A 12,556-nucleotide genomic window follows, 5' to 3' on the forward strand; every position below is an offset into this window, starting at 1 on the left:
TGAGTGTGTGTGTGTGTGTATGAGTGTGTGTGAGTGTGTGTGTATGAGTGAGGGTGTGTGTGTGTGAGTGAGGGTGTGTGTGTGTATGAGCGTGTGTGTGAGTGAGGGTGTGTGTGTGAGTGTGTATGAGTGTGTGTGTGTGAGTGAGGGTGTGTGTGTGAGTGTGTGTGTGTATGAGTGTGTGTGTATGAGTGTGTGTGTGAGTGTGTGTGTGAGTGAGGGTGTGTATGTGTATGAGCGTGTGTGTGAGTGAGGGTGTGTGTGTGAGTGTGTGAGTGTGTATGAGTGTGTGTGTGTGTGTGTGTGTAACAAAAACTCCCTCCAGCATCCTCGGATCCCGAGCAGAGGAGGGGAACGGGGACTCGTTGAGAATGTTTAAGCAAAGGGATGTTTACAAAAATGTAAACACTAACGCGTTCGGCAGGAGAGTCTCTGCCCGTGAAACTGACAGGTGGAATGACAGCGGGTTTCATTCCTGGAGGGGGCAAGGAGAGAGATTTCCTGATTTCCTAACTGTTTCCGTCCTGCTGATTGGTCGTCGGAAGTGTTGGCCCCGATGGGCTCGCGCCGTTAAATAAATAGGGAATTTCTAAAGGGATCCGATCATTGCACAGTGGAGAGTGCACTTGGGACCGGCGGAGAGGGGAGGGGGGGAACGAAAGAGGGGAAAGAGAGAGAGAGAGAAAACTCAACCCAGAAGAACATTTCCAAAATGACCGGTAAAAAGGAACTGGTTTCAGAGAATTTCAACAAGTCCAAAAGTACTCCGATTTCTCAGAGTCTATTAAGTAATGAGCGATCGAAAAGTATTCCTGCTTCCGGGAATTCGTCGAGGTGCACGGGCTTTGGAATTCAGGAGATCCTCGGACTGAATAAAGATCCGCCTGCGCCGACGGGAGTGACCCCAGATTCGCTGCCGGCCCCTGCTCAGCTCGTGTCGGCCAGGACCGTGCTGACGCCCGCTGGGATGGGGCTGGTGGGGACGGCTGGCCTGCCGGCTTTTTACGGGCCATCAACCTTCTTGGATGTGTTGTCGGAGCACCCGGGCGTTCACGCGGCTCTCCCCACTCGCCTGCAACCCCTGCACCGAGGAACAATCCATCTGGACGCCAGTCAGGAGCTGAGCTCAGGTGAGAGAGAGAGAGAAAATTCCCTGCTCCCAGCAACACACACCCAACGCTATGTAACTCACTAAACACAAGTCAAGGACACCACATGCTTAAGAGATGGTTACTTTTAAATGTATCGAACACATGGAAATTCTGGCACAATTTAATATTTCGATAGAATGACAAGCTAGGAATGAACCCCGTGATATTTTCGTTTCAAAGGCCATTTTGCAGAGGGAATTCGATGCCAGCAGATACAGTGAAAAGTATTTTTGAACGTCGTCCTATTGAGGTCATTAAAATAGCAAGGCGGGCGCCAGGTTAAATGTGCAATCACGGACGCCAACACACATGGCTTGGCCATGTTTGCATTAGTACACAAGCTGCGGGGCCGAGTGGCGACGGGCCTGATACCGTCCCAGGGAGGCTCAGTTTTTTAAAGATCGTTTTCCACCCATCCCAATATTGTTAGAGCTCATGCGCCGGGCATTCTGTAATTCTGAAGACCCAATACAAGCAATGAAGGTTTAAAATTCTACCCATTCCTCCTCAAACCTCGATGCAACTGGACCCTGCAGATGTCAAGACATTGTTTCCATGTCGGCGTTGGAATTCGAAACAAACATATGACCTTGGAGTTAACTCGACCACTGAGCATTAGGAGCGAGAGTCGGGTCCGATACACCTTCAATTTAAACTCAAAAAGATGTTGACTGCCTCTAAATATTAGCTTACGAGCTCATCTCTGGGAACACCAGTGTCGGAATTGGACATTCTGATGGTTGATTGGAAGTTGCTGCGGGCAGACTGGATGAATTGTAAATATAACGCCCTCGTTCAACGACTATGTCTCCCATACTAAATATTTTAGTGTTTGCGGGACTTGCATAACTTGTTGAAGGGACCATCTATTTATTGGCTGGAGTGTCTTTACAATCCAGTCGTTTGGCCTTTCTCTCGGCAGGGATTGCGTTCAGTGGCTGGCTAGGGTCGGTGGGTTTAGCTGAGAATCGACTGATGTTTGTTTCAGGGGTTCGCCTCTTGCCTGACAGCTCCCCTTAGTAGTCCGTACCGAGGTATGAATGGGACTACTGATGGCCGTTTTAAACGTTGCGTTCTCAACTGACTTTGAAACCGAATCTTCGTTCAATATAAATGACAATATTCACTCCAAATGTCCACGGCATTCAGTTGGAGACACAGGCGATGTTGAATAAAGAGCGCAAGAGAATATGGGAATGTGTTGTGTTGCTCGTCTGGGAATTCGAGATGCGGGAGATTTTCTGGCCGGAAAGCAACATTTGTAGGATTGGATTGGGATGGTGGGGGCTTATTTAGTGTAGCAGTTCAGTCGAAGCAACAATCCGTTCTCACGTCCAGAGGACTAGATGTTGTGCGTGGTGCGGAGTTTCAAGTAGTTTGGGTGATCCTGGAGGTTATTATTGTATCTAATACAAACGTAGAAAGTTGCACAAAATGTACGACCTCCACACCTCTGGAGAAAGAGCACGGATGCCTTTATTCCTAGCTGAATAGTATTGTACGTTACTTTCAAATAGAGGCACCTGGTATTTCCATAATTTTCTGTTTTATTTCATAAATGATGTGGTGTTAGGTCAACACCATTACGTGGTATTATACACACACAGTATCTGTTTTTATATACTGTATTTATCGGTTGGAGATAGCTGGTGTATTTAATGAATGTCTATTGCTGGAAATTGTAAAATTCATGTCAAGATCCTTTAAGTAACTAAATCCATTGGAAAGGGACATGAAGCTCCAAGATCTGGTGCGTGAAGGGGTTTGCAGAACGTAAACGGTGGGAGCACAGCCATCTCGTTGAGCAATGACAGCGTGCCTGCGGAATAGTGGCATATAAGATTTATCTAGGAAGAATTAGAATGTGGGATTTCTATTTACAAATTTTTTTTAAACCTGAAGGATTACACACCACTGTGTAGCAAGGAATTAATAGAATATTTGGCAAGTCTGAACCAGGACACTGAAAATGAATGAAATAAAAAGAACAGTCCCTTCTTTCAGTCAGCGACCGAACCTCTTGGTTATATAGCACGACCAGCGTTTGAAGGATAACTGTGCAACTCCAGGATTGTACGGGAATCACCTATCACAATCGGATAATTAGACGAACAGCGAATGGCGTGAATATGTCGAACAGTTTGGAACAAATTGAACTGCAGAGATGGCTTGACAGATTGTATGGGGTATCTCGCAGTATGAGTTAAGGATTAGAATTTTTGGAGGACAACAGCTCGGTGAGTGCGAATGTTTCGTCATCGTTTCAGATACAGCAGCTAGCATTAACATTGCAAAGCATCCAGAAAGTCCTTGCAGTTGCAACGATGGGAATGAAGAAGGAAAAAGAGAGACTCTGCGGACAGAATCTGAAGATAGTTATTGGGCTGGGAGAGGGTCAGATCGAATGGGTCATCGGGAAACATGCAGAGGGGATATGTGGACTTTACACCTAATGCACTGGGCGCCACAAAAAAAAAACCCAGTGCGTGAATTTAGAGGTAAATAGGATTTTAAGCAGGAAATCATTCAAATCGAATCTTCTCTCTGTCTCTCTACAGATGCTGCTTGATCTGTTGAGTGATTCCAGCATTTCTGTTTTATTTCAGATTTTAGTCATCTGCAATTATTTTTGTGTTTTCATTTTCGTTCACCCAGTTTCTTTCTCCACAGATGCTCCCCTGCCTGTTGAGTGTTTCCGTAATTTTCGTCTTGCTATTTTAGATCATTCATACACGTCCTCGTCCTCCCTGAAAAGACGCAGGATGATTTGAGGTTGTCTAAGAAGCCGTTTGCATTTGGATGGCGAGAATGAGGTGGTGGACGCTGCGGGCGTTACTGGTTCCTGGGCAATTCTCTTGACCTGTCGAGTTGAGAGTGTACAGGTTTCATTGTACTCACGATTTGAGTAATAACACAACGCTTTCAACAGGACACAATAGAACTTCTTCATTCCATGAAGGGCTCAGGCGCGAAATGTCGGTAATAAATATATTTACCTCCAAAAGACGCGAGACCGGCTGGGTTGCTCCAGCATTTCTATGTGTTTTTAACCACAATAGAACATAGAACACTTCAGCACAGTACAGGCTCTAATGTACCGACCGATATATTCCTAACAAAAAATAAACTAAACCCTTCCTACCTCATTATTTTCCTTACATCCACGTGCCTGTCTTAGAATCTCTAAAATGCCCCTAATGTTTCAGCGTCTATCACCACCCCGGCAAAACATTCCAGGCGCCCACAACTCTCTGTGTGTCAAAAAAACTTACTCCTGAGGTCTCCCCTAAACGTTCCTCCCTTCACTTTGTGCAGAGGTTCTCTGGTGCTTGCTACTCCTGCCCTGGGGCAAAGGCGCTGGCTGTCCACCTTATCCATGCTTCTCACACTTGTAGACTTCTACTAAGTCACCTCTAGTCTTTCTAGGATCTTTTAAGACCCTAGTAGGTACGTGGAAATGAGCCAGTAGGAATTCTAGACAGCTGTTAGGGTAGGTTATTCGGTCCACAAGGGCCTGTACTGTAATTCTGGTTTTATGGGGTTTATTTGATCCGAAAAGCACACGCTCAAGGCCAAATCACCGTCGATGATCGGACATTCGGATTATTGGGCTCATTGTCCCATTCCCCGTGTCTCGATAAACTGTACGGTTGCTGCAGAGAAATGGATCAGAGGTTAATCCACAGGACCATAAGAGCGGCAGAGAGGATCACCGGGGTCTCATCGAAGTGATCGACTGGGATCGCTGTCTGAAGAGGGCGCGCAAAATCGTGGAGGACCCCCTTCCTCCATCTTTCAGCTGGTGGCGTTGGGGAAAAGATCCAGGAGTATCTGAGCCAGCTCCACCAGGCCGAGGAACGGCTTCTTCCAAGGACCAAGCGAACTTCTCACACGTTTACCAAACAGCATTTATTAATTTATTTGTATAGATGAATACTTGTCCTGCATATTGTTTGTCTATGTGCTTATGCACCGAGAAGCGGACACCTCTGCTTCGTCGGGTTGTACTTTATCTCACAATAAACTTGCCTTTTCTCCTCAAGTGCCTGTCCTCTTCTCTCGGTAAACGCTGTCGGGTGTATCTATCTACTGCGTATGGATTGGACACTGGGTGTGGGGCGTTGAGGTAATCCGAGTTCAATAGGATGTTGTGTGTATTGAGTCAGAAAGGGATGGATTCAACTGGATGGTGTGTGTAGAAAGTTAAATGGACGTTTAGTGAGTGAAGCTGACGTTGTGTTTGTGAATCATTTTTATTTCAGCGCCTCTGTATCAGAGAGTGACAAAGGCTAAGTCGCGTTAAGCAGCCCTGCACCTTGCAAACGTGGGGAGAAGCGCCGTAGGGGAGAGGGCTGGGTTGAATTGGCCCACTTTCTCACCTCTCAATCCCAGCTGCTGGGCGAACCCCTTGCGGCCCCGGTCTTGGCAACTCATGCACGATTTCCACAGCGTGTGGAGAAAGAAGGCTCTTCCCTGGCAAAGTGCGCATAACAGAACAACCGAAAGCTCATCCACACAACTGGATCCGGGCATCTCCCGCCGGATCGCGGATTAACTTTCCGTGAATGTGGTTTGGGATTAAAGTCGCAGCGTTTTGTTAGCTCAGAACCATCGTGTCCACGCCGACTCATCGTGGACTCATCGTGTCCCCCAACTAATCCCCGTTCGGCTCCTTTTCCCATCCACCAACTTGTCTACGTGACTTTTAAACGCTCATTCCCTGTATGAAAAGGGATCCCTCAATCTTTCCCCTCTCACCTGAAATCTCTGCCCTCTACATTTAGACCCCCACCCCCAGCCCAAGAAAGAGACTATGGCCGTTTACTTTAGCTATGCCCTCTTCCCCTCCCCTCAGCTTCCCAAACTCCAGGGAGAAAAATGCCAGCTCTCCAGCCAGACTGAGGAGAGGGAGAAGGGGTTCGACAATGAGCGCCCTTGAATCCCTGGGGGTGCGTGTGCAAAGCAAGGGCGAAGCACAAAAGACTGGCATTGTATTGCACGTTGGAGTCCGGGGTTTGGATTGAGAGGACGAGAGGGACCGAGAGTAACTGCTTATTGGCAGAAATTTCTTGATTCTATCTATCCGAGTTGTGCAGGGGCTGTTTAAAATCAACAGGACCGTACAGGGATTTTAAAAAGCGAGCGCGTATAAGGAAGAACAGGGATACGCCCGCCAGTTGAGCAAGGTGACAGCGGAAACCGGGTAACAGGGTTTAACGTAGGAGGAGCTGAGGTGCAGAACCTCGAAGGACAAAGCAGCGCCGAATCAGCTCGGGGCTGGGGGGAGACTCGCAAAATTCCGCGGAGTTAGAAATGAATAGCAGGAATTGGGAATAAGGTCCCAAAGGACACAGACACCATTCTGCCCGTCACTCCTACGCAAGGGAAAGGTGGAATCGAACAAGAAGACGCAGCGACTCAGCGGGCCAGGCAGCTTCCAGGGAGAGGAATGGACAGGCAACGATTCGGGCTGGGCTCTTTTTCGATGTTGATTATTTCTACCACGGCCCCTTGTGTACCCCCATCTTCTTGTGGTCCGCACAACATTCCAGTCGAGCAATCCCGTCCGTCCCACCACACTAACCCCCCCCCCCCCCACATAAACCTGTAAATAATTTACTTGAGTACGTTTTCAATTTCCTTTTAAAGCCTTGAGCAATTCAATTTCCACGCAGCGAGTCCAATTCTCTGTGAAAAAAATTCCACCTCCCCCGTACACTTCCCCAAGACTTTAAACTTCCGTCACGAAGGACTTGAACAACCCGTTTCCACCTCTCCCCCCCCTCCCCCCATGCATTCAAGTGGTGACTTTGCACAACTCTTATCAAATCTCTCCTCGTCGAGTTCCAAGGAGAGGGCTCTGCCGTCTAACCTTATCGCTGAATCCCCTCGTCTCCAGAACCATTCTTGTTTTTGTCAACACCTCTCGGAATTTCATGCCCGTTCTAATGCGAGTCTGCCAGAATTGATCAAGTTCATTGTCATCTGATTGTACAAGTGTACCCCGACGAAACGGCTTCTCCGCCCTCGGTGCAAACCACGCAGACACACAACCAGACACAACACGCATACAACGTGCAGGACAAGTATTTCATCTATACAAATAAGTAAATAATTGTTGCTTCGTGAATAAGAGTCTCGGATGGTCAGTGTGAACTGTTCCTTTGGTCGTTCACCATTCTCACTGCTCTTGGGAAGAAGCTGTTCCTCAGCCTGGTGGGGCTGGCTCTGCTACTCCTGTATCTCTTCCCGGACAGAGCAGCTGAAAGATGCTGTTTGCAGGGTGGAAGGGATCCTCAGTGGCGCGCCCTCTTTAGTCAACGATCCCGGCAAAGGTGGGGGGTAAAGAGACCCGCTGTTGGCAATGCCTTCCGGTAATGCCAGCATTACCTCCCTACTGATGTGCATCCCACACACCTCTATTAACAGCAAATGCTTCACTAGCCGCTCTCCCAACGTGGCCTGCCACTTGCAGAGAACTGGCGACATGTAAAATGGTCCTTTGAATATCCCCCCCACCCAATCCCGATTTGCATTCTTTCTTTTTTTCCCCTTGGGTCAAAATGTATCACTCCATCCATTGACAGGGCGAGGCCAACGGTGAACGAGGCACCACACACCAGTTTGGCCCGGACAGCCTAAACCCCAAAGGCATGATCACGTTTAGGTAACCCCCCCACCCCCACCCCACTCTACCTGGTTCCACGGTTTACCCACGCCTGCTTATTATTTTCTCTTTCCTTTCTCTACCTCTCCTTCTCTCTGGCCCTCAGCCCTTCCCTCTTATCCCCGCCTTGATGTCACCGTATTTGTGTCAGTTGGTGTGGGGAATGCGACATCAGTCTTTGCTCCATCGAGGTCATCGACAAGAGACGGTGTCTTAAGAAAGCAGCCTTTACCCTCAAGGATCCCCTCACCACCCCAGGCCACGCACGCTTCACTCTGCTACCATGGGGGGAAAGGTACAGGGGCCTGGAGACTAGCACAAGGACAGCTTCTTCCCCGCGGTCGTCAGATGCCTGAATGATCAATGAATCACAGACTTTTTTTGTAATCGTTTTATTTATTTTGTTAGGTGGTTTATAGAAATGTTTGCACCGTGATGTTGCCGCAAAACAACGAATTTCATGACACAAATTCTGATACTGATAAAAATGAAGTATGTTTGAGTTATAAGGAAAGCCCAGATAGAGTGGGAGGAGGAGGTGAGGGTGGGGCTTATAAAGTCTTGAGGGGCATAGATAAGGTGAATAGTCACAGTCTTTCTCCCAGGGAGGGGAGTGATCTTAAAGTTAAGGTGAGAGGGTAAATGTTTAACAGGGACCCCGAGGGGCGTTCTTCACACAGAGGGCGATGGATCCATGGAATGAGTTGCCAGAGGAAGTGGGTAGAAGCGGTAACTTCTGAAAAAAGACGTATGGATAGGACAGGTTCAAAGGGAGATGAGCTGAACGCAGGCAAGAGCAAGATGGGCGGAAGGGCCTGTGTCTATGGTTTTCCAATTACCCGTGACTGCTCATACAACTGGCGTGGACGCGTAAAATAAGAAAAGCAAACGTACAAAGCAGTAACCACCCCGTCATGGTGGGGGGGGGGGGGGTCATGGGATTTAGTCAAAGAGGCAGAATACGCAGGGACAGCGATTCCAGTGCGAAGTTGCAAAGGTGCATTTAAGGATATGCTTAGAGCAGTGGGGTTTTTTTCCCATTTACACACCACTTTAAGTAATCCCTATGCCATCGGTGCTCTGTGATTAGTAAGGGATTGCTTAAGGTGGGATGTGAGTGGGAAGGGAAGGTTGAGAATCACTGCTCTAGACCCGATTGTTACTGAATTATTTTGCTTGAGAAAAATTGTCATTGGCCCATTTCCTTTGGAGCCATGAAACCGTGCACATAACGAGTCAATAAGGTACAATTAAAACAGTGGCTTCCAACCTTTTTCCTTCCCACCCACATATCAGAGCACCGGTGGCATAGGGAGTGGAAAGAAAAAGGTTGAGAACCACTGGCTTGGAGAAACATGAGTTGGGTAGATACTGAAAACGAGCTTACATCGAGAAGCTGGAAAAGGCCAACGGGTCAGACAGCGCCTGTGGAGAGAAATGGTCAAAGTTTGGTGAAGTCTTATTAAAGCAGTGGTACCCAACATTTTTTCCCATTCATACCACCTTGAGTAAAGCACCCTTGGCATAGGATGCTAGAGGTGCTCTGTGGTGGTAAGGGATTACTTTAAATATCGGGGGGGGGGGGTGGGGGGGGGTGCGGGGGAAAGGTTAGGAACCACGACAAGACCCCCGAACGGACCCTTTCTCTCCAAGGACGCTGCGTGGCCCGCCCAATCCCCACCATTGTTCACAAGGTGTGGTAATGCGGGGAAGGGGTCCCAGATCGGATCGTGACGTGACGAGTTTGGCCTTTGTTATTTTCAGATGAGGTGATTTCATTCAAACGATCAACCCTCTCGGGCGGTCTGATGGAAATGGGCGTGGGGTTGATGTTTCCCCTGGCTGGGATGTCCGGAATCCCGAGTCCCCGTCCCAAGTTTCCCCTCCACCACCAGACTCCTCAGCAACAAACTCAATCACTTTATTGATTTTTTCCCCTCTGTGTGTCTTGCACAGTTGGTTTACATTTCTTTATTCGTTTCCATGAGAATACAGTTTTCTTTGCACTGCCAATAAGTGGTAATTCTGCCTGGCCCGCAGGAAAAATGGATCTCAAGGTTGGATGTGATTTCATGTATGGACTCGGACCTTAACTCTGAGGAGGGGGACTCGGCCATTCGGGGCTGGGGTGAGAAGATCTTCCTTTGGGCACCGCGTTCTGAAGCCCCTTGGTGTTGGAGAGCGGTCGCCCAGTGTTCAAGGTTATCTTTAGCTGGAGCCAGTACTGGGGCGTTGTGGGGGAGGGGGTAAAGCGTTGCCCACCATATCATTGAAGGGCTGAGCAAAGACGGGGGACCGAATTGCCTTACAGCCTGGATAAAAGGAGAAGTGCCTGACTTTTAACTGAACTGGACCAACGCGGAGACGTACAATTTCCCCGCAAGGAGGTTCCTTCGGGCGAATCCGCTTCAAAATTCCAAGGATAATCCCAGTTAAGATTTATTTCAAGACACTTTCTGAGCCACCAACAAACGGCCTCTCGGGTCCAGCTCTGCGGGGAAGTGCTTTCTGCAGGGCGAGGTGAAATCGCAGCGGCGGGAGGACAAGCCGACGGCGGGAAAGCAGCGAACCCCTCGCGAATGCCGGCGGCCCCCATTGCAGCGGGGGTGTGGGGGGGGGGGGTGGATCAGCAGCTGTGTATCGGGAACTCCCCGCGAATGAGAGTCCCTCTGCGCCCCCGACCTGCCCACAAGCCATTCCCCCCCCAAAAAAAAAAACTGGAACAAAACATTCAAAGAGAAAAGTTCGCTCCCTCCCTGTCCGCGCGTTAAAAGCCGGGAGCGAGTGTCCCGGGGACCTCCATGGGACCCTCGTTACTCGGTCCTGACCAAGGAAGGGTTCGACCCGCTGACTTCCTTCAGCAGACCGGCTTCAAGACCCCAGCGTCTCCAGGGAAAGTGTGGAGCGGGTGGCTTTGATTTGCTCGTAATTGGATCAAGGTGTTTGAAGGAACGACCTCTCCATCCCATTAGCCGGACTCCGCTGTGGGGGCCGGGGTTTCGTCTCCTCCTGTCGCTCGGTGGAATCGGATTTGTGCGCTAAGACCCGCTCCATTCTCCCGACCATCAACGGCAATCGCTTTACCTTTCATGCGAACTCCACCCGGAATTAATCTTCTCTGAGGAGCTCTCTAAACTGCTCCATCTGTCCCGATGAATTAAGATGGATTTATTAAAGAAAAAATCATTCCCTCCAGGATACAACATTTTGGGACACATTTCTATGCTCATCGCGTATCAGTCACTGGGGACGTTGAGTTTATTGTCATATCCATAAGTATAATGTACACATGTCCCGAAATTCTTCCTGCTGCCGCTGCGCGGGCACAAGTTCATTTGTCATCCGATTGTACCAGGACAACGCGACGAAACACGCAGACGGACACGCCACGCCCACAGTACATATATAAGAAAAGGAAAATGATTAATAAATGATAGAGGAGTCGAGGAGAGTTGTTTCAGCAGGTCTCCAGTCCTTCAGCATTCTCACTGCCCGCGGGAAGAAGCCTGGTGGTCCTGATACTCTCCCTGTATCTCTTTCCCAGCGGGACCAGCTGAAAGATGCCGTGTGCGGGGTGGAAAGGGGGTCCTCGCTGATTTTGCCAACCCTCTCTGCAGATAACCATCCGGCCAGATCGCGTCGACGGCGGGAGGGGTTTGAAGAGAGACCACGAGGATTCTCTCTGCCGCTTTAAGGTCCTGTGGATTGACATGCAATCCCATCCTTTGGTCCTACAGCAACCGTGTGATGCAGCCCCCCCCCCCCCCACCTCCCTTAAGCCTTCAAAGGAAGTGCAGTCCTGTTGTGCCTTCCTGAGATGTTTTGTCTACCAAGGTAGATGTGGGGGAACTTGGCTCTAGCTTTGAAAGTACAGTGGAGGGTGGTTGTTCCTGGTCCTCCTGAAGCCCATCATCATCTCCTTCATCCTTTGAGACTCGGGTTGTTGGTCTTCATTAGATTTTGCACCTTTTCTCTGTTGGGCGACTCATCGTCGTGGCAGATGAGGCCAACGACTGCGGCGTCATCTGGAAACTTGATGACTCTTTTGGAGATGGATCTTGCCATGCAGTCGTGGGTCAGTAACGTGAACCCAACTTACATTTGGATATAAATGACCACAATCTGATCTTTTGCTGGTCCTGGTTAGAGAGGCATAGATAGGGTAGACAGTCAGCATCATCTTCTGAGGCTGGGAACAGCAAACACCAGAGGACATCTGTACCAAGTGAAGGGAGGAAAATTTAGGGGGAGAGTTTGGCTGTAAGTGTTTTACACTTACACTGTGTGTCTGGAATGCTTTTCCCTGGGTAATAGTAGTGGGTAAAACATTAGGGGCATTTAAGAGACTCCTAGAGATATGGATGAAAGAAAAATAGAGGGTTATAAGGTAGGAAAGGTTTAGTGTGGTTTTTTTGGTAAGAATATATAGGTCGGCACAACATTGGGGGCTGAAGGGCCTGTACTGTGCTGTAATGGTCTATGATTTATTTTCAATGTGTATAGTGGAAGGACGTCAGGAGAAAATTATAAGTAAATTGATGTGTCAAATTAGTGGAATGGCAACCAGAATATTAGATGATTGACCTGGAGACCCATTCATGGTAGTTAGGAAATTCTTATTCAAATTAAAAAATAAATCCAGTAGACTTTTAAAAAATGTGACAATCTTTCTTTAATTTTTTTAATTAAAAAAATATTTATTAGTTCAAAAAACAAATAATATATGACATATACAGCA

General features: G+C 48.4%; 1 protein-coding gene across 1 annotated transcript in view; it reads left to right on the top strand.

Moving 5' to 3' along the window:
- The first annotated feature begins 712 nt into the window (after nt 1-712).
- The window catches only part of vsx2 (visual system homeobox 2), a 63,114-nt gene continuing 51,270 nt past the window's right edge, over nt 713-12,556 (top strand). The window contains exon 1 of the mRNA XM_069916089.1: nt 713-1,130. Within this exon, the coding sequence (XP_069772190.1) occupies nt 713-1,130 (418 nt within the window). The remainder of the gene's footprint in view (nt 1,131-12,556) is intronic.

The sequence above is a fragment of the Narcine bancroftii genome, chromosome 2, assembly GCF_036971445.1.
Source record: "Narcine bancroftii isolate sNarBan1 chromosome 2, sNarBan1.hap1, whole genome shotgun sequence".
Lineage (NCBI taxonomy): Eukaryota > Metazoa > Chordata > Chondrichthyes > Torpediniformes > Narcinidae > Narcine > Narcine bancroftii.